This window comes from Mus musculus, chromosome 5 (assembly GCF_000001635.26).
Source record: "Mus musculus strain C57BL/6J chromosome 5, GRCm38.p6 C57BL/6J".
NCBI classification, from domain to species: domain Eukaryota; kingdom Metazoa; phylum Chordata; class Mammalia; order Rodentia; family Muridae; genus Mus; species Mus musculus.
In genome coordinates, this window is record NC_000071.6 from 34,241,455 (window position 1) to 34,263,653 (window position 22,199).

Sequence of the window (22,199 nt, forward strand, 5' to 3'; positions counted from 1 at the left end):
CAAGCACTCAGAGACCAATCTTGAAAAAGCAATGCCAGGCAGAACATCATGAAGAGACATGAAATTCTTGGTTCATGAGCAAAACTTGCATGGGGTGCCAAGGATGAAAACTGGAGTCCCAGCTGTGTATGCTGAGCCTGGGCCATCCATCCATCAGGTCCCAATCTGGCTGGCAAGCACTGTCTGGATCGGGGCAGGGCAGAAACTGAGTCAACACAGACAGCATGACCATGGAGGAGCCAAAAGGAGCAGAGAGCTGAATCCCGGGCCTAAGAGGCTGGAGAGTGTGGAAGAAGTGACAGCAGATGAGAGCAGACAGGGGACAGGGTCCTGAGAGTCAAGTGACAAGGAAAAGCCTTGATGGGTGTGTACAATTTCCTGTCCCCATGTTCCTTCCCAGCCCTCAAGACAAGGAAAGAATGTGTGTCCTTAGGACACAGCCTGGACCTAAGTGTTCCCCCCAGACCCTTCTCACAGTACAAGATTCACCGTGATGAGCCCTGACCCTTGACCTAAGAAGGGACTCCCAGCTTGACAGCCCTTTCCCCAACCTACCTAAAATAATACTTTGTTGCTGATACCAATGAACACCTAGCTTAGAGTGAGACATTAAGCTGGCCACAGCCATGTCCCAAGTGACTACAGCTGTCCTGCCTCCCAACAGACAGGAGCAAGGGGGAAAGGACCCTTCAGTCCCTCTGAGCATCTCTCCTGTGGAGCTTCTCACCTCTGCAGCCCTCACAGGAACTGCTTCTAACACAAGCTCCTGGAATCAGGGAGGCCAGCCCTGGAGGAGCCTAGGGCATCTATTGGAACATCCAAACAGACATATGGTGGGTGAAGGCTGTGTTGAACAGCTCAGAGTGAAAGAGCACAAAGAAAGAAGAAGCAGATCATGACCCTCAGACAGAAGAGCCCTTACACTGGAGCTCCAAGGGAACAGGCCGTACACAAGAACAAGAGGAGGAAATGATGCCCTCGAGGCAGCCTGGAATGTGTTCAGCTTGGCTACTTTGTAGAGATCAGACGCAGCAAGGCTTTGAGGACCAGAGTGACAGTTATGGGCTGGCTCTCTGTCAGATGAGCATGCACCAGCCCACCTCCCAGAATAGAGGACCCAGGAAGAACTTGTAGGCAAAATACACAAAGCAAGTTCCTGAACTTTCGAAAGACCGTGCTTGTCACTTGACAAAACTTTGTTCCTGCTGGAAATGCCTCGTGAACGTTTCGTGCACTGGAAGAAAATGCTGCTGGCGAGGTATTTTTAGCAGCAGCTTCCAGAGCTGTCTCTGAATTATGCAGCAAAAGCTCACAGCACCGTGAGTCAGCAGCCGAGTGCAGTGACATCCCCCACTGCTAACTCTGCACACGTTACCCAGAGCGGCCAGAGCAGGGACCTCCCTTCCCAAGCCAGCTGCTCTCCGGTCTCAGCTTCTGCTCTTCCCACGTGTCCTATGCAGTTAGCACCTGCAACCTAGCTCCCCATCCCACATGACCCTGCCCTGTCCAAGACCACTCTCCTCTTGGGTCTAATCTCTTCATTATTTCCAGGGTCCCAATTACATCTCTACAGGGTGGGAGCAGGTGGCAAAGCCACATGCTTACCAGGACAGGTCACAGCATCCACCCTTGGTTACAGACACTTACCCAAGCAAGAATTTCCCCCTACGAACTCCCCAGGGGGACACATACCCCGATGCCCCCACCGTCCCACTCACCTGACAGGAGCGGAACTGGCTGACAAGCAGTGTGCACCTCTGGGGCTCCTTCCGCCCATCCAGGCTGTCCAGCTCTGCAGCCACCTGGTTCAGCTCCTCATCAGCATAGTAGAACTGGGCCAGCAGTTGTGGGTCTGACCTCTGCAGGAGAGAGAGGTGCCAGGAACATGAGGAGGTGGTAACTGCTGGAGGAGATGCATAGCTGGTGGCCTTGTTCCTACAGGGCAGCCTGCCCCTGTGATGACCCCTAGGGCTAAGCCTGGGGATAACCTGGACTCTCCTACCCCAAGCAGAAGCCATCTCATCAAATTTCTCCACAAGAATTTTAGGCAAACAACTAGAGCAAAAGCCAGGCTGTTGGGATCATGCCCACTTAGTTCATCCTACGTCAAGTTCCTCATTATAATCCCAGAAAAGGGGAAGAGAGGGGCCCAGGGCCCTGGGATAATGGAAAACCTCTTAGGGGAAATAAAAATTATATAAACAAGGCCTAGTGGCACGTACCTGCCATCCCACCACTAGAGAGGCTGAGGCAGGAGGATTGTGTATTTGATATAAACCTGAGTTATGTAATGAGACTTTGTCCAAGAAAAGGTGTTTAATCCACAAGTCTACATAGAAAGGACAATCACTGAAGGAAGGAGCCTATTATTATTATCATTATTATTATTTCACTCCACTGAAATGAAAGTGACTGGCAGAGTTTGCAATCAGTCCTCCATTCCCTGCCCTCTGGAGACTTCCCTGCCCTCTCAGCCCCATTTCTTAACACTGGGGAGCACCAGTGTCCTCACCTCAGAGGTCCCCCCTTCCACTAACTCATAGGTGTTCTGGTTCTGGTCTCGCAACAGCCAAACTCTGAGGAGAACCCAGGCTCCCTGTCTCTTCCATTCACCTAATATCTGCCCACTGTCTCTCTGCTACAGCCCACTGACTGGCTTATTTTTCTACACATACACCCACCAGTCTGGGCCTTCGCACCATGGTTCCCTAGGCTCCTCAGTATGAAGGACTCCTTCCACTAGAGCTGACAGTCCAGGGCTCAGAGAAATGAAGAAGAAGTAGTGAAGCCCCAACATGTCCTGATAAAGGGTGCTCATGACTCCAGGAAGAAAGACCTGGGGGAGGGCTGAGGAGCGATATATGGCTCAAGAGGCAGAGCATTCGCCTCGCATGCACAAGGCTCTGGCTCAGCCTCCAATACCAGAAGGAAAAAACCCAAAGACCCAAGAGAGTGGAATACACACAAAGGTACCAAACCCAAATTTGCTATAATGCTGCTCACATGTGTGCACACATGCTCACACAGCACACATGCTGACACCCGCCCCACTCTCTTCCACCCATGCATGTGTCTATGTTTATACCTCAGTGTGTTAACTTCTGGGCATTATTCATAATTTCTCTTCTTTCCATTCCTTTCTTTTCCATTCCTTTCCTTTTCATCCCTTTCCTTCCCTTTTTCCTTTTCTTTTTCCTTTCCTTTTTCCTTTTTCCCCTTTCCTTTCCTTTCCTTTCCTTTCCTTTCCTTTCCTTTCCTTTCCTTTCCTTTCCTTTCCTTTCCTTTTCCTCACAGTCCCTTTCTCTGCCCCTTCCCTAAGACTTAGGAAGGCTTTTCCTTAACTATAAGACCTTGGTCACAAATATGAACCTCCCAACCAGTCAAGGATACTGGGGAGGGAAGGGAACCCCCAGATGTGGCCAAGCAGCCCCTCATGGGGCTGGAGCCAGCAAAGTCACCAATCAGAATTTGCATAGCATGTCACAGACTGCTATAGTGCCTAGTCCAGATGGGTAGCAGACCTTCCCAAGACATCCTGCAGAGCTGAGTAGGAACACCCAGACCTGCGTGATCTGGTTTAGATGCAGATGCATCACCTTCCCCTTTACCTGGTTGGTGACATCCTATAGGCAGAGAGAGAAAGGCCCCTTGTGCCACATGCTGCACCCAGCGCTGGCCACTTACCCCTCCACACCTGGACTGACTTCTCAAGCTACTGCCATACCCAGGAGAGCTATGGAACACAAGAGACTGGGATGAGAGGAGATCCAGATGTATAGCTGGGGGTCTGGGAGATGGCTCAGTGGGTACAGGCCTGCCATGCAAGCATAATGACCTAAGTTCAAATCTTCAGAGCCCACATGAGACATGGTAATACACATCTGTAACAGCAGCACTCCTACAATAAGATAGGAAGCAGAGATAAGAGAGGCCCTAGAAGCTCATGAGTCAGAAAGCTTTGAGCCTATGCACAGAGAATAGCAACAGAGAGACCCTGTCTCAAACAGGATCAAGGGCAAGGACCAATGTCCAAGATTGTCCTCTGACCTCCATGTTTGTAGCATGTACACCCACTCATATTCACAGACACCAACCTGTAGCTGGTCTTTCCTACTTGTGGGTTCTTCTTTTTCCTACCCTTTATCCCCTGTTCCTCCTCCCCCACCTTGCCCCTCCGCAGTACTAGATAGGAGAAAAACAAGGATGGAGGGGGGAGAGAGCACTAGAAAATTCCCTGAATCTAATTTCTTTCCTTTTTTTTCTTCTTTGACCATAGCTACTAACAAACTACAACCAACCTCCTGAAACAACCAACAACCACCCTTTGACTCTCAGGGCCCTCTGGAAAGTTCCCAGGATTCCAAATATCACACAATCACAGACACTAACTGCAGTTGGCAAAACCATGCCTGGTGGTCAGCTGCTACTGACAGTCTGAAGCAGCCCCACACCCGGGATTAAAATGGAAACACATTCTTACAATGTTTCTGTGTTGTTTTTAAAAAAAACAAAATCCCAGAATTGTCCAAAATGTCACTACACCAAGCCATGGGTGCATGCGCACAACTGAGGTGACTCAGCACATGAAGCTCAACATCCAGAGTTCAAGTCCCTGGGCCCACGTTGTAAAGGAAAGACCCAGATCCCACAAACTGACCTCTGTGTACATGTGCAAATAAAATAAAAAATCACTTTTGAAAAGGGCAGGGTGGGAGACAAGAGACGCATTTATTCCTCTCTTCCCACCGCACAGTCTGGCCAACTCCCTATTCTTTCCTCTAATGGCCACAACTCTCAAAGGCCAACTCACTCTCTGACACAGCCCCCAGGATCCTAGACTGGCTTGTGTCGCCCCCTAGCTTTGCCTCCTAGGAGCCAGGGCCTGCTGACATTCCCTGAGGAAGGAGGGGCAGTCATAGACACACCTATTTCCCAGTAGATGGCCATAGCTTCCTCCTGCTACACCCCTCTCCTAGAAGGGGTCTGACTCCTTCTCAAGCAGGGACAAACTTTCTGCTCACCCAAGAGATGTGTGCTGTACACAGTATGATCCACTTTACTGGTCAGCCAGCTTAGGGTGGTCAACCAGGTCAACGAACCCTAGTTCCCTTCTGACCTCAAACCCACAAGCTCCCCACCAAGAAATGCTAGAAAGGAAGGCTTGGCAGACAAGGAGCAGAGCAGCTGACATTGGCCTAGGGGTGTCAGGAAAGTCCCATCTGTCACAGTTTCCCAGGTTGAAACCAACCCATCACCAAGGAGGGGACCCAGCCTCCTGTCAAGAGGACAACATGTTGACCCACCTACCTCCCTCTTGTTGTGCTCTGCAGAAACCAACAGCACCCATGTGTACGTAGGTGAGTGTGCGAATGGCTATATACATATGCATTGTGCATGTGTATATTTACATGCATTTCTATTAGTATGTACATGCATTTATGTGTGCACAAATGTGTGAGTTAACTGTTCAGTATGGGAAGGACCTAAAGTAGAAGGCCTATACCCGTTAGCATTCAAAATTATATTCCATGCTAGTCAAGTTTCACCCTCTGCCCTATATTCTCCATTGTGACCAAAGCTCGCTCTTGCTCGCTTGCTTGCTCTCTCTCTCTCTCTCTCTCACACACACACACACACACACACACACACACACACTTATAATGCACACACAGGCATGCATACACCTAGAGCAGAAGAAAGTAAGAGCTTTCAGAAAATGTTACAAAAACGCAAAATGTCTGCTGTTTTAAATTTTAGCTGCCAATGGAGTGAGAGCGCCAGGCCCCTCAGGACAGCTTTGTCAGACTAAAGAACCAAAGTCCTTCTGTGTCTCCCCACAAGCCAAAGTGTGGGAGCAGGATGGATTCTAAATTACTGTGCCAGTCACGCCTATCCCAGGCCCCAGGTGCTGTGCAAGAGGAAGCCTCCAGGCAGGGGGTCCCAGGAAATGAGTTAACAAAACCAATGAGAGTCAATTGGTCCTGATTAAAGGATCCAAGAGAAAATTTTGGTTACTAAGTCTATAATTGTAAGTATGCTGAGTAGGGCCCAAAGAACCAATTCACCAACTCACCACTCAGTGCTCCACCAGCCTGGTGGGCACTGGCCCCATGCAGGTTGGCTCACAGGTCTGATACTGGGAGGCGGCATGCTGATTTTGTGGTTTGGGGGTTTGTTTGTTTGTTTGTTTGTTTTAATTTTTATTTCATGTGCATTGGTGCTTTGCCTGAATGTGTATCTGTGTGAGAGTGTCAGGTCCCCTGGAACTGGAGTTACAGACAGTTGTGAACTGCCATGTGGGTGCTGGGAATTGAACCTGGACCCTATGGAAGAACAGTCAGTGCTCTTAACCACTGAACCATCTCTCCAGGCAAGATTTTAAGTGTTTGATGTCCCAAAAGAAACTGTACAAAAAGAGGTTACTTTAAGTAGCAAGAGATAGGTACTTTGTGAAAAAGTTTGAAATAAAAACTGCAACATTGTAAAAGCATACTCTAACTACAGGAATGCCTTTAAAACAATTCTGTGTGGATACTGTCTTAACTACACCCACAGCCAAGGAGAGAGAAAAAAGGTTAGAAGAGTCCTTGGGCTTTTTTTCACTAGAAAAAACCTTTCCCAACAAACCTTGAGATCACCCTGGATATATAAGTGCATAAAACAGGTATACAAGTCAAACATTTATTCATAAATTAATCATAAAGAATTTTGTTTTAAAACAATTTTTGAGGATTGGGGAGACAGCTCATGAGATAAATTTCTGTGCAGAGGTTAGGACCTTAGTTCAGATCCCCAGGACCCACCTTAAAAAACCAGGCATGGTGGCACACATTTGTAAACTCAGTGCTCCTCTGGAGAAAAGAGAGGTGGAGACAGGAAAACCTCAGTAGCTCACAGGCCGGCTATCCTGGGGTGTGCAGTAGCGAACAACAAAGAGGAGACCCTGACTTGAACAAGGTGGGTGGCAAGGAGTGACACCTGAGGTTGTGCCCTGATCTCCCTGTGATGTGAGCTTGCCTGTTATCATGCACATGAGAGCACTCTCGTACACACCGTCTCTCTCTCTCTCTCTCTCTCACTCACACACACACACACACACACACACACCACACACACACACACACACACACACACACACACACACACACACACACGCACACACACACACTCACTCACAGATATACCGGGCACTTATAAAGTTAAAGTCACGATACATAATGGACTACTGCAGCCCTAACTACAAGAAGTTGACTGCATTATGTATTCACTCAGATGCCTGGTTCCTGGTGAGTGTGGCTATCAGTGTGGATATGCTCACAGTGTGAGCTTGGGTCCTGCTCACAGGGGCCCTCTGAGTAGCCATGGGTGACTCTGAAGTGTTTCCCTATAGTTCAGAGGACTTCTGTGGACTAGGACAGAATCAGAGATCAAAGCACCTGTGCCTTGCTTACCATGAGCCACTCCAGGGAAGTCAGGCCCAGCCCCGTATCAGACACTGCTCATCAGAGTCTTCTGTGCAGCAGTCCAGGCAGGGAGGTCGAAGCACATGAAAGTAACAAATGGCCTGGTTTACATGGTTTGCATGCTGGATGCCATGAAGCTAGGACTTCTACCCAGGGCCAGAGTGAGAACCCCTAGGCCTCTCTGGTGGAAGGAAAGGGTAGGCCAGTGCCAGGGCTAGACCCTGTTCACACTCCTGCTTCCTAAAAATTACATGAATACTGCAGTCAGAGGACACTAATGGATGCTCTGTAGCTCTAGAGAGCAACCTCATGGTCTTGGTCAGGCTCGAGGTAAGAGAATAACAGGCAGGCAGCAGGATGTGACATCTGCACAGGTAGCAAGCAGCACAGGAAGCGTGGCAGACCAGAGAGGACAGCTCCTGCCCCGGGTCAGCCCACAAGTGACACAGAGTCCAGCTGCTTCTTCCTCAAGCAGATGTTGTCAGAATGTCAGCTGGGGTCTGAATACCAACTTCCGGGAACCCTTCCTCATAACCAGCTAAGGGCCACTCAATATTCAGAACATGGAGCCCTGGTACATTACCTTTCTGTCTCAGCCTATCCACAGACAGTGGTCATACATGGACTTCGAAAAGAGACTGGAGAGGTCAACGAAGGGATGGTCACCCATAATGCCATCCTGGGTCCTGACTTCTCCTGGACCAGGTCTCCAGGAAAGCGCTAAACTCTGCACTCCACAGAGAAGCAAGAAAACGCTCTGAAGGAACCTTAACTCGACACACAACTACTAATCCCAACAGCCGCACAGGTCTCAGGCAACACATCCCCAAGGCTGGGACTGCTTGTTGTCTCCAAACATTGACCTAGGCTCTCCTAGGGTACCCTTACCCCACTCATTCACACAAGTACCTAGAGACAGTCAGCATCCCTCACATCCCTTCAGCCTGACCCAGATCCACAGCTGGCCTGTCCTTGGAGGTATGGGGCCACTGGGAGCCCTGTCTGTCCTTAGGTAACAGCACAACCTCTCCTAGCCTTTCATAGCACTCTCTGAAGGCCAAGTGACACTTTTGTTTTTGTTCACATTAGCAAACACCGACACTGTGGTAAAATACAAACAAACCACTTCAGTGCTGTGGTTAAAGGAACAACGGCCTGAGGGAAGAGAATAATCTGCAGCATAGACTGAAGAGACCAGGTGGCCTGGCTCCAAGCTCAAATCCCAAACCCATGGTCCACCCCCTGCTAAGTACCCCTGCAACACTGTGACAGGCATCATGACTGCCAGTAAGTTGTATATACAATCCCCAGTGCCCTCATTAGTGTGCACAAGAATGACAGCAAGAAACAGCTGGCCAGGAAAAGGAGCCAACTACAATATATCCTTCCCTCAAGAAGGAGCCCCACCCCCCACAAGGCATCCCTGACCTGAATCAGGGATGACTGGGTTGGGCTGCATGAGGCGGATGATGCAAAGTAAAATCAGCATCCTCTCAAGAGTGACGGTGAGAACCGTGCAGACAGCAGGAAGTACCTGTGCTCTGTGTCCACTGAGTGGCCCAGTTAGGGACAAGCTGAGCTATCCACCTACCACTGCAACAGCAACCTTGGACAGAGGCCCAAGGCACTCTTCAAGAAAGGATGAGGCAGGGTAACAAATGGGACACAGCATCCCAGAGACAGAAAAGTAGTCTTAGAACTTCTAGGATTCACAAAGGCAAAGGAGGGAGAGGCTGGGGTAGCCCTGAGCAGAAGTGGGCAGAGACTGGAGGGCAGCTACATTTCCATGACATAAAGTTAGTGAGGGGTTGGTGCTATTTCCTTCTCATGGAGTCATATAGGAAAGGAACATGACAGACATTCCTGAAGGACGAGCAGGAAAGTAGCCAGGTGGGTCTGCCCCATGCCCACAGGCGACACAGGCCATGATACCCCACACCTCCCACGTGTGCTGCCTGCCACAGGGCCTCAGGTGCAGGCAGGCATGTGAGGCTTTCCTCTCCAGCAACCTAGGCTGTCATCTCACAGACTTCCCAATGCTACCTGGTGGCTCCCAGGTCAGCCCTGTCCCACAGAAACCCTGTCTCTGCTTCTGGTCCACTCAGCATCTTCGATCTATTACCTTTCAGAGCTTTGAAACTGATCTGGGGACAAGTGACCCCAGGTGCTGTCACAAAGCTTTTCTTTCTCAGGCTCATGGATGGCCAGTACTGGCTAGCTAGGCATTGGTTCCAATATGCCCAGTGGGGCCCTCCAGCTTTAGTCTTGGCTGGACTCTGGGTTACTGAGCTAGTCAACACAAATAGACCCCATTGTTGGCTGAATTCCAGAAAGGAGACATACAAGAGACACTATATGTGTTTTTTTCTGGCCCCTGTGGTCCATTATATTGGGCGAAGAGCAACCCTCTACTACACAAAAGGTGCATAGGCATACAGGCAGGGAGTAGGGGAAGATAATTCCTCCTCAGCTGAACACAGCAGAAACCAAACCAAAAGATCATACAATCGCACTCAATAGTAAATAAAGATAGCTCCAGCACAGCCCCTGCCAAACACACCAACTGAGGGTGGACCAGAAAGAGATAGCCACCAAAATATGCCACATCAGAAAGATTTGAGAATAAAGAACTCTGGCTAGTGGTCCCTGTGGAACCTTATCCGTACCTGGGAGATTCACCATACATTCTGAGAGCCAGAATCCTACGTTTCCTGAAAATCTTCTATAGCAAGTGCTGCCCAATGGGATATTCTCTGAGATGGTGCTTAGGCCTCCCTGCAGGCAAGGCTATGCCTCTCTGGCTTCTCAGCAATCTGGTAAGTTAAGGTTTTAGATCTAGCTTAGACACCCCAATAAGAATCACCCCCTGTACCCACTGTCTCTCCAAAATATCTTCCTTTTCCCAGTCTCATTCCTGCTTGCAACAGATGCCAAAGCCAGCTCAGAAGGCCTTGATGGTGTGGGAGAGTCTGCAGCCTTCCCACAACCGCTAATCACACAAGGACAGCAGCAGTTAGTGTCCAAGTGCATCGGCCTCCACCCTGTCCGGGAACAAAGGAGCCTTTGTAACCTCAGTCTACTCTATGATATGGAGACAGACCCCCATCTTGGAGAGAGAGGCTACGGAGAAGATCCCAGCCCTGCAGGGTGGGCTGATCACATGAGGATAAACAGCCTTCTCCTATCAGGATACCCCATGTCAGGGAGCTACTGGGCAAGGACCTTGCAGCAGCAACACAAATGATACCCCTGGCCTGGCTGTCACACTTTTTTCTGCAAGCCACCACACACCATTTAGAAAACTTGGTTCTTTTCATCCTGTTTTGTTTTGTTTTGTTTTTAGAAATAGGGCTCTGTTGTATTGCCCAGGATGAACTCAAACTCCGGGGCTCAAGTGAGTGATTCTTCTGTCTTAGCTTCCCTAGTAACCCACACTATAGCTGTACATCAATAAGCCTGGCTAAGCAAAGGGTCTTCAAAAGGAAAATTAATTTCCTAATAACACTCCCCATCAAGTGCTGTTCATACACTAACTGCCAACAGTTCAACAAAGCAGCTGTGTGGGGCTGGAATGAAGCCAAAGAACCACTCACAGGGAGAGACTACAGGCAGCGAGGGGCCATGAAGGAGGATGCTGTCAACAAATAAACCGCCTGCCCGGCAGGCAGGTGGGTGTAGAAACTGGGGTGGGGTGGGGTGGGGGATCATATGTTTTAACTTCAATAGATTAAAAGACACTTAAAAAGTGCATTTGATGGGATTGTGCAGACAGCGAGTGGGTAAAAGGGCTTGCCCTGCAAGCCTGCAACCTGAGTTAAGACAAGTGGATTACTGAAGCTGGGTTTAGTAGCCAGCTCAGGCACCCTGGTGTCTGCTCTGTGGGCTCAAGCCCAAATGTCTAGGACTGCCCCATGTTCTCTACCTAGCAGGTCCATAGGCCTGGGACACAGTGGATTGGAAGAGGCCTATCCCATACTGAAGGACAAAGATCCTGGGATGACCCTGCCTGGGTCTTAGGCTGCTACACAGAGAAAACAGAATTCAGGGGGAGTCGGGGGCATGTGACCAGAAGCCAGGACTTATAGAACCTCACTGGCTGAGGCAGGGAGAGTTGAGGCCAGTTAGCAGACCAATGCCACAGTGAGCAAGCTGAAGTTCCAGACTTAATGCTAAACTCACTGCCTCCTGCAACCACTAAGCCCCTCCCCCAGGAGGTCATCCTCTGCAGCATTCCCCAAGGCTACTCAATTGTCAGTCTAACAGAACTGGACGCCAAGCCCTGCAGCCAGTCCCCAAAAGGAAGAAATCTGCTTTGGCAAATAGCTTATTAAGATGTACCTTATATCCTGTAAAATTCTTCCAGTTAGAGCTTGTGGTTCATGGCGTTCAGCATATTTCTAATTATGTAACTGTCACCAGGATCTAGTTACAGAATATTTTCATTATCCTAAAGAAACCACACACAGTCAGGCAGTGGTGACACACATTTTTAGTCCCAGCATTCGAAAGACAGAAGCAAGTGGATATCTGTGACTTCAAGGCTAGCCTGGGTCCACAAAGTGAGTTCCAAGACAGCCAAGGCTGTTACCAAGAAACCCTGTCTAGGAAGGAAGGAAGGAAGGAAGGAAGGAAGGAAGGAAGGAAGGAAGGAAGGAAGGAAGGAAGAGACAAAGGTGGGGGGGGAGGAAGAGGAGTGGGGGAGGGTGAGGAGGGGGGAGAGAGAGAGAGAGAGAGAGAGACTGAGAGAGTCAGAAAGAGAGAGAGAATATACACCCACACACCTGGCAGTCACCCTCTGATCAGCTCCAAAGGGCTGTCTGTGGATTGCCTGTTCTGGGCAATAGTGTAAATAGAATCATAGAATATACAACCTCTGGGGTCTGGCTTCTTTAAAGGTTTATCCACCATGAAGCATGTCATGGTCTGAATGTCTATTCCCAGTTTGAACACAACTCCCCAAGTATTACCTTAGTGGCATCTGAAGAAAAAGCCTTTGCGAGGTAACTAGGGTTAGGTGAGGTTATGCATGTGGGAGCCCAGAGCTGCACTAACTGCTTTATAAGACAAGGGACGGGGGAAGGGTGTGAAGAGATGGCTCGGTCGGTAAATTGCTTGCTGAGCAAGCATGGGTACCTGAGTTCAGATCTGCAGCACCCACACAAAAGCCAGGAGTGATGGTGTGTACCTGTAATCTCAGTGCCTGGAGGTGGAGATGGGTGATCCCTGGAGTCTGCCCCTGGCCTAAAATTCATCAAGGTCTGCTGGTCATGAGTCCCAGGGACATTCCTGTCTCCACTAGGTCCACACGCACACACTACCATGCCTGTGTTTGTGTGACTTGGGTTGTTTTGTGTGTGTGTTTATGTATAAATGTATAAATTCGGGTTCCTCTCCCATCATGATGGCATCAGTTGATGCCAGGTGCCTCTACGTTTTATTTTATTTATTTGATAACTTGAACAACACATAGCATGAAAGGAGGCTGCAGAGCAGGCAGGTGGGGGCTGCTTCCACCATCTGCAGATGGAAGGGCTAGGAGTGGCAGGCCTGTGTGTGCGTGAGGGAGCCGCTGTCCTTCCTCAGGCATCCCTGCGATTACCCTCTTCCCATGACCTCATTTCCTCGCTGCAGGATGCCACGGGCCAGTTCCTCTCTCCACCCAGCTCTCAGCCTGACAGAGGTTTCCTTTTATATTTAACTTATTTTACTCATTTTAGTTTTTGGAGACAAGGTCTCTCCGTGTAGCTATGACTATCCTAGAACTTGCTCCATAAATCAGGCTGGTCTCGAACTCAGAAATTGGCCTATCTCCCAAAAGATGTCTGTGGTCACGTAGAAATCCATGAACTTTATACAAAGGGGGGGGGGGGGAAGGACAGAAAATTGGACTTTATCATCATTAAAAGATCTGATTCTTAAAATTCTGTTAAGGAACAAAAAGCCACAGACTATGTACTGATCTGCCAGACCTTTTCAGAGGACTGACACTTTGAAAATACAGCCTAGTGGGAGAGGGCCCAGTGACGAAAGCCCTTGCTATGTTAACATGAGGATCAGATTTTGAATCCCTAGACCCGCATGTGTAATACAGCAAAACATGTGTGTCCACACACATGTCAACATGCATACACAAATGCATAACACCAACAGACACAGACACAGGGGGAAATACAATTTAGTGGGAAGATGAAAATTACGAAAATTAATCTTTTTTCGGGGGTGGGGTGGAGTTCGAGGCAGGGTTTCTCTGTGTAGCCCTGGCTGTCCTGGAACTCACTCTGTAGACCAGGCTGGCCTCAAAACTCAGAAATCTGCCTGCCTCTGCCTCCCAAGTGCTGGGATTAAAGGCATGCGCAAAGGGTCTTTATTACTTATCTTGTATGTGTGTATGTGTTGTGACTACAGACATACAGATGCCACAGCAAACACAGAGGTCAGAGGACAACAGTCAGAGTCTGTTCTCTCCTGCCACCTTGTGGAATCTGAGAATCATACTTGGGCCATTAGGCCTGCACACAAGGACCTCTACCCACTGAGCCATTTCGCTGGCCATTATTATTATTGTTGTTGTTATTGTTGTGTGCATGCATGTACATGCACGTGCAAGCCAGAGAACTACTTCAGGGAGTCAGTACTGTCTTTTCCCCTTGGGCTCCCTCTGGGGTTTGAAGTCGGGTTATCTAGCTTACAGTTCAAGCACTTCTCCACTGAGCTGTCTCACCTGCTGAAAGTTGATCTGGATTGTCAACTCAATGAGATTTCAAATCACTATGGAAACAAACCTCTGGGCACATCTGGGAGGGATTTTCTAGCTTAGGTTAATTGTGGAGGGAAGATCTACCTTAAATATGGGTGGCATGATTTCATGGGCTGGGGTTCACACTGCTAGCTCTCTGTCTCTGTCTCCCTCCCTCTCCCCTCCTTCCTGACTGCAGATGCAATGTACCCAGATGCCTTACACTGCTGCGCCATGGCGGACTGTGCACTCAGACTGTAAGCCAAGGCAAACCCTTCCTTCCTCCTGGAACTTCTGTCAGGTATTTTGTAGCATCAACAGGACAAGGAACTAATGAGACAACTGAATTTTCTTTTATTTTTTTCAAGATAAGGTTTCTCTGTGGAGCCCAGGCTGTCCTGGAACTCTCTCTGTAGACCAGGCTGCCCTTGAGCTCAAGAGATCACCTGCCTCTGCCTCCCAAGTGCTCCATTTAAAGGCGTGTGCCACCACTGCCTAGCTTAACAACTGAATTCTAAAGTACAAAAGACTTAAGTAACTAAATCTAACTAGCGATCCACCAGTGCGGATGTACAGAGATACAACAGCAGAGAGAATACATTGAGAAGAGGCAAATGCCAGACATTTTCATGCCAAGAAATCCTATTCCGTTATGATTTGCCTCTCTGGAAAGCCCAAGAGAATTGGATGCACATGCCCACACAAATATTTATACAAATGTTCATCCCAATCTAAGAAACAACCCAAAATGTAAATTCAGTATAAGGATGGGTTAACAGACTGAAGTACATCCATTCAACACAGCACAACTCAGCAATAAATAGATGACTGACTTGGCTACAATATGGATGAATCTCAAAACATGCAGGTAGTGTACAAGAAGGCAGACACTGTGTGTGTAGATCAGTGGTAGGATGGAGGTGACCGGCTAGCTCTGCCCACACAATCTTCCCTCAACAGAGGGAGCTGCAAAGACTGGATCACAGCTCTAGGTCCTTGAGAAGGACTACAGGAGTGGGCTATCCCTGAGAAGGGGACAGACACCCTGGGTTAGGGTTCATATCCCTATATTAGTTATATTAATTAGGGGACTGTATTAGTTACTTCTCCTGTAATTGACAAAATACGCTACAGATGCAGTTCAGGGAAGGAAGGACTTATTTCAGCGCAGCTTCACGGTGGAAAGGGTACAGCAGCATCCACACAGGCTATTCGCTTACATCTTTGCAATCACCTTGACAGGACCAGGCTGTGCTTTCCAATGATGCTGCCCAGAAACCTATGGCCTCCAGCTGGCCCTACACCTTTAAGAGTTTCCACAATTCCCCCGAGTCTACATCTCAGAGCCATATTTTCAAACACATGAACCTTGGGGGTATATCTGTCATTCAAGCCATACACAGATGACTCCAGGTGTGGGACCAAGAGGCATGAGGTGAGTCTGCCTAACCCACCTGGAACTCAGCAGGGTTGAAAACCCCAAGCTGCCACCCCTAAGACGAGACAGATAGAACTAGACAGGGAAGGTAGTGGCGATGGTGTCTTTAAAGGCTGCAGCCATGGAAAAGGGCTCATTTAGGAGTAGGCATGGTTCTGAGAACCTGTAACCCCAGCACTTGGAAAAGAGAATTGAGAGTTCAAGGTTATCCTCGGCTACACAGCAAGTTTGAGGCTATCCTGAGCTACACAAAAAAATAAAGAGAAGGGAAGCGGGGAGGCAGAGAGGAGGGCACAGCTCATCTGTTCTGTGCTTCGGCCATCGAGGTGCAATGAAAATGCCTCAGCAGTTGAAGCACAGAGATTCCCAGAAGCAGATCGCCTCAGCTCCTCTGCCTTCTGGAAGTCTCCTTTCCAGCTCTCTTCCCATGACATATAGTCCTCAAGAACTGTATTTTTGCTGTTTTTGATTGTTTGTTTGTTTGTTTGTTTGTTTTGAGACAGGGTCTCACTACATGGCCATGGTTGGCCTGGAACTCACTATGTATAATAGAACTCCCACATGCTCTGCCTATGCCTTCTGAGTGTTAGGATTGAAGGTGTACACTACCAAACCTCCCCCAAGACCTGTATTTATATGCTTAAAAGTATTTTACTGATCAAACTTCTCAGCAACACAAATTTAAATGAAATTAAATCTTTTTTCAAAGTCTCTCATGACTTTTAGATCTTCTAGACTCAGCTATTGTGAAAGTATTAGCAGACAATTGAGTGAGCCACAACGCGGGACAAGATTGGTAAACTATCGATCCTCAGCAAAGCTTCAGTAGTAATGTTCTCAGCAGTGTGGACACTGAGTGCCCGTCTCCAGCAGCATGCAGACTCAGGCTTCAGCTCAAGCACCGACAGAAGGCTGACCCTCAGGCTGACCCTCAGGCTGACCCTCAGGCTGACCCTCAGGCTGACCCTCAGGCTGACCCTCAGGCTTCCCCAACACTAGCACTGCCTCCTCCAGGCCTGCCAACCTGCACAGAGGGGTTTTCAAAAGATGTCAAGGTGGGAGCCATGGCCTACTTTCCTGAAAAAGCAATTTTTCAAAAGATGTACTTATATTACTTTTAATTATATGGATTGTGTGTCTGTGTATGTAATACTGGGAACTGAACTTGGGTGTCTGGAAGAGCAACAAATGCTCTTAAATGCTAAGCGCTCTCTCCAGCCCATCCCTACCCCACCCCCATTAGAGCAGTTTTGAGGAGACAGGATCACAGAAGATGTAGCATCAGAGTTGGGACCCACCTAAGGCGAGATGGCTGCCAAGACTGGTAAAGGGTCTATTCCCAAGTGCCCCCTTCCCTCGGCATCTCAGAGAAACTCTCCCAGGCCCACTGCTGACAATGAACTTTCTAGAAGAAATCCCCCTCATCTGAGAAAAGGAAAGCATTTTTTTTACAGTGTCTGAGAGCTTCTGGACGTTGCCAATAGTCGGGTGCAAGTGACCACCCTGACAAGAGAAGGAACCGTGCCTTATGCAGCCAGGGTCAGGACAGGCTGAGGTTAAACTGTGGCAAGCGGTTTGGGAGCAGGAGTGGGCCTGAGTCACGGGGGAAAGCCCTGAGTTATGCCCTGCGGTGCCAGTGAGCCTCGGGAACAGTGAGCAGCAAGGAAGCCCAGAGCAACACAAAAATGTCTGTGAACAGAAAGAGGATTAAATCACCTCTGTGACTTTTTTAAAACTCTGCAGAGGCAAAAGAGACCAAGGCCTAGAGCCATCTCCCTCACCCAGGATGCAAGACACCTGCCAAGCTCTCACTGGTAAATTGTCCTGAGCCATTTGAACTCACTGGAAGCAGGCTTTGAAAGCTGGTCTCTCCCCTCCCTACATCAGACTCAAGCATTTTACTCTCCAAGGTCCCCAAACACCCTGTCCTGCTGGCCCCCAAAGCTTTAACAGCAGGCAGGGGTGGGAGGGTGAGTGTAGAACAGAAAAGGAGCCATAGGGAAAAGACTGTGGGCTTGAGAACAGTGGAAGGCAGCTTCCAACCCATGCTACTATTGTTTATCCCATGATGCCTGCAGTGAGGATAAGAAGCCAGAAGTTTGCTCATGGAGAGAAGCTCTGGTCTGCCTGGGACTTTCAGTGGGGATGCCAGCTGACTGTTCAAGGCTTCCCCTGTCATTTCTGGTGGGTGAGCTTAAGCATGACTCCATGGTGTTACATTTGCTAATTTCCGTTCTACTTTAAAGCCTCACCCTAGGGACACTCTCTTCCATCCTGCGCTCTCCCTGGGGAATGCCCAGTGGCAGCCTCCACAGGACTTCCCCAGTCAATGTCTGCTGGGTGATTTAAGACTGGTTTGATCGGGCTGGAGAGATGGCTCAGTGGTTAAGAGCACTGACTGCTCTTCTGAAGGTCCTGAGTTCAAATCCCAGCAACCACATGGTGGCTCACAACCATCTGTAATGAGATCTGATGCTTCTTCTGGGGTGTCTGAAGACAGCTCCAGTGTACTTACATATATATAATAAGTAAATAAATCTTAAAAAAAAAAAAGACTGATTTGGTTGTGTGGCTGTTTACTGCACTTGTCTCTGCTGGATACTGCAAGCACCTGCTGTCATATTTTTTTCCTCTCAGCTGCTGTTCACTATTTACTCTTCTATTATGGCTGACTATCCTTAACAAACTCATTAATTACACATTGAAAAGAACAGATAGTGTACATCATTCTCTGGCCTACCCAGAACAACCCTACCCTGACAAGAATCAAACGGAATCCTGGCTTTTCAAGAAATGATGGGAGGTGGGAACTGGTCCGAGAACTCCACCATCTTGGTAAGGACTCTGTCCTGATTATTTTACATTTATTATAAAATTGAGTAGTTCCAGCCCAAAGCATGAAACAAACAACATAACAGGCTTTCCAAAGGCCCAGCCTGGACAGCCATACACTCAACTTCTCCAGGGAAGACCCACGGGGACCCATGGTGCACCCTTCCTCATCTGCAGGGGCCCCAGAGATACCCCCACCCCCATGTCATTGCTCCTTCCTTAGAACAGAAACAGATCTGAGCAGCAGGGGGAAAAAATGGAAGACTGGTGGCAACTGACAGGATCTGGAGAGGCCAGAACAGAAGCAAGGAACCAAGAGACCCACCGTGGATGGAACTACTTTCCCGGTCGCCTACTAGGAACATGCTACATAGTCTCCACTCCCGGGGTTGCCCTAGCAGGGAGCAGCACCACCTTCATTGCCCCACAGAAGAGCAGGCCCCTCACCAGCTCTGAAAACAATGCCTATGATGAAGGAAATGGAAAATCTTTCTATTTCTTTTTCTAGTGCTCTTCTACACAAGTAAGATGTGATTGATGGGCTGGAGAGATGGCTCAGCGGTTAAGAGCACTGACTGTTCTTCCAGAGGTCCTGAGTTCAATTCCCAGCAGCCACATGGTGGCTAACAACCATCTGTAATGGAACCAGATGCCCTCTTCTGGTGTGTCTGAAGACAGCTACAGTGGACTCATAAATAAAATAAACAAATTTTAAAATTCTTAAAAATACACTAAGATGTGATTGACACAAAATATTCTTTTAAGCCCGATGGTGGTGGCACACGCTTTTAATCCCAGCACTTGGGTGGCAGAGGCAGGAGGATTTCTGAATTCGAGACCAGCCTGGTCTACAGAGTGAGTTCCAGGACGGCTAGGGCTACACAGAGAAACCCTGTCTCAAAAAAAACAAAAAAAACAAAAACAAAAAAACAAAAACAAAAAAATAATTCTTTTAATATAAGAAAGCAAGGATTACCCACAAGCACTGACACAGGAGAAAAGAATAAATATACATCAAGAGACACAACTGGAGAATTGTCTTCGGTGTACTGGGACGTCCACACTCTCTAAATTCCACCTCTTCAGTCTGAGTCTCTCCAGCTCTCTGGACTACACTAATACTTTGGCTGCATGAAGCTTTACTCCATCGCAATGCTGAAACTGTGTGTACATAGATGTGCATTTCTAGGTGTATACATATATGTGTAGGGGAATGTGTGTGTGTGGTGTGTGTGGTGTGTGTGTGTGTGTGTGTGTGTGTGTGTGTGTGTGAACATCAGGGACCCTTTTCATTCACTCTCCACTTTTAAGATTTAAGTTGGGTTTGTTTTTTTTTAATTGTGTGTGTGTGTGTGTGTGTGTGTGTGTGTGTGTGTGTGTATGTGTGTGTGCAACTCTAGGTGGGTATGTGCATATGTTTGTAAAAAACCAGAGAAGGTCAGAAGTGCCGGATCCCCGGGAACTGGAGTTACAGGTAATTGTGAGTCTATAACTGATGTGGGTGCTGGGAACTGAACTCAGATCCTCCGAAGAGCAGTACATGCTCTTACCCGCTGAGCATCTCTCCAGCCTCATACTCTCCTTTGCTTTTTTTTAAAGACAAGATATCCCACTGAACCTGGGGATCACTGAGTAAGCTAAAGTAGCTGGGCAGCTAGCACAGATTTTAGCTTCTCTCTGCCTCCCCAGAGATGGAATTACAATCATAGCATCACTATATGCAGGTCTACTGGTTTGTTGGTTTGTTTCGTTGTTTAGTGTGAGTGCTGGGGATAGAACTCAGGCCCTCATGCTTACTGATTGAGCCCTCGAAATTAATTTCTAATCACAGCACTAATACAGCTTTCAAAGGGAGGACTTTGCCAGCATTTTGCAATTGTGAACAGAAAGACATTTGAATCATCTTTCCCACATCCTCCCGGATCAACACGGCCATTTCTTTAAAATAAGTTTCAAAAAGGAATCGGTGACTGAGGGCACTTGTCAGAACTGAATAGAACTCGCTAATCCATAATTGGTCAGTCTATACACTGGCACTTACATCTAACAGATGTAAGTTTTGGATACTGACTGCTCTCAAGCACCTGAGTGTTAAAGACTTGGTCTTCAGGGTGGTCCTCCTAGGAGGAGGAGGAGGAATCTTTAGGAGGTGGGGCTTGGGGAGAGGCATTTAGGTCACTGGGGCACACCCTAGAGGGACGGTGGGATCTTTTTTTTTTTTTTTCCATTTTTTATTAGGTATTTAGCTCATTTACATTTCCAATGCTATACCAAAAGTCCCCCTTACCCACCCACCCCCACTCCCCTACCCACCCACTCCCCCCCTTTGGCCCTGGCGTTCCCCTGTACCGGGGCACACAAAGTCTGCGTGTCCAATGGGCCTCTCTTTCCAGTGATGGCCGACTAGGCCATCTTTTGATACATATGCAGCTAGAGTCAAGAGCTCAGGGGTACTGGTTAGTTCATAATGTTGTTCCACCTATAGGGTTGAAGATCCCTTTAGCTCCTTGGGTACTTTCTCTAGCTCCTCCATTGGGAGCCCTGTGATCCATCCATTAGCTGACTGTGAGCATCCACTTCTGTGTTTGCTAGGCCCCGGCATAGTCTCACAAGAGACAGCTACATCTGGGTCCTTTCAGTAAAATCTTGCTAGTGTATGCAATGGTGTCAGCATTTGGAAGCTGATTATGGGGTGGATCCCTGGATATGGCAGTCTCTACATGGTCCATCCTTTCATCTCAGCTCCATACTTTGTTTCTGTAACTCCTTCCATGGGTGTTTTGTTCCCACTTCTAAGGAGGGGCATAGTGTCCACACTTCAGTCTTCATTTTTCTTGAGTTTCATGTGTTTAGGAAATTGTATCTTATATCGTGGGTATCCTAGGTTTTGGGCTAGTATCCACTTATCAGTGAGTACATATTGTGTGAGTTCCTTTGTGATTGTGTTACCTCACTCAGGATGATGCTCTCCAGGTCCATCCATTTGGCTAGGAATTTCATAAATTCATTCTTTTTAATAGCTGAGTAGTACTCCATTGTGTAGATGTACCACATTTTCTGTATCCATTCCTCTGTTGAGGGGCATCTGGGTTCTTTCCAGTTTCTGGCTATTATAAATAAGGCTGCTATGAACATAGTGGAGCATGTGTCCTTCTTACCAGTTGGGGCTTCTTCTGGATATATGCCCAGGAGAGGTATTGCTGGATCCTCCGGTAGTACTATGTCCAATTTTCTGAGGAACCGCCAGACTGATTTCCAGAGTGGTTGTACAAGCCTGCAATCCCACCAACAATGGAGGAGTGTTCCTCTTTCTCCACATCCTCGCCAGCATCTGCTGTCACCTGAATTTTTGATCTTAGCCATTCTCACTGGTGTGAGGTGGAATCTCAGGGTTGTTTTGATTTGCATTTCCCTGATGATTAAGGATGTTGAACATTTTTTCAGGTGCTTCTCTGCCATTCGGTATTCCTCAGGTGAGAATTCTTTGTTCAGTTCTGAGCCCCATTTTTTAAGGGGGTTATTTGATTTTCTGAGGTCCACCTTCTTGAGTTCTTTATATATGTTGGATATTAGTCCCCTATCTGATTTAGGATAGGTAAAGATCCTTTCCCAGTCTGTTGGTGGTCTTTTTGTCTTATAGACAGTGTCTTTTGCCTTGCAGAAACTTTGGAGTTTCATTAGGTCCCATTTGTCAATTCTCGATCTTACAGCACAAGCCATTGCTGTTCTG

The 22,199-nt window shown here is 48.0% G+C and overlaps 1 protein-coding gene across 10 annotated transcripts in view; it reads right to left on the reverse strand.

Moving 5' to 3' along the window:
• Positions 1-22,199, reverse strand: part of Zfyve28 (zinc finger, FYVE domain containing 28) — a 93,476-nt gene that overhangs the window by 46,562 nt on the left and 24,715 nt on the right. For 9 of the 10 annotated variants that reach the window (XR_003955626.1, XR_001784671.1, XR_868282.3 and 6 more), the window contains one exon: positions 1,719-1,859. The exons of the other annotated variant lie outside the window; for it this stretch is intronic. Coding sequence is in view for 3 of the 9 variants with exons in the window: in NM_001015039.1 (NP_001015039.1) it covers positions 1,719-1,859 (141 nt within the window). In the remaining 6 variants the exon portion in view is untranslated. Of the gene's footprint in view, positions 1-1,718; positions 1,860-22,199 lie in introns of those variants that run through there. 10 annotated transcript variants of the gene reach the window in all.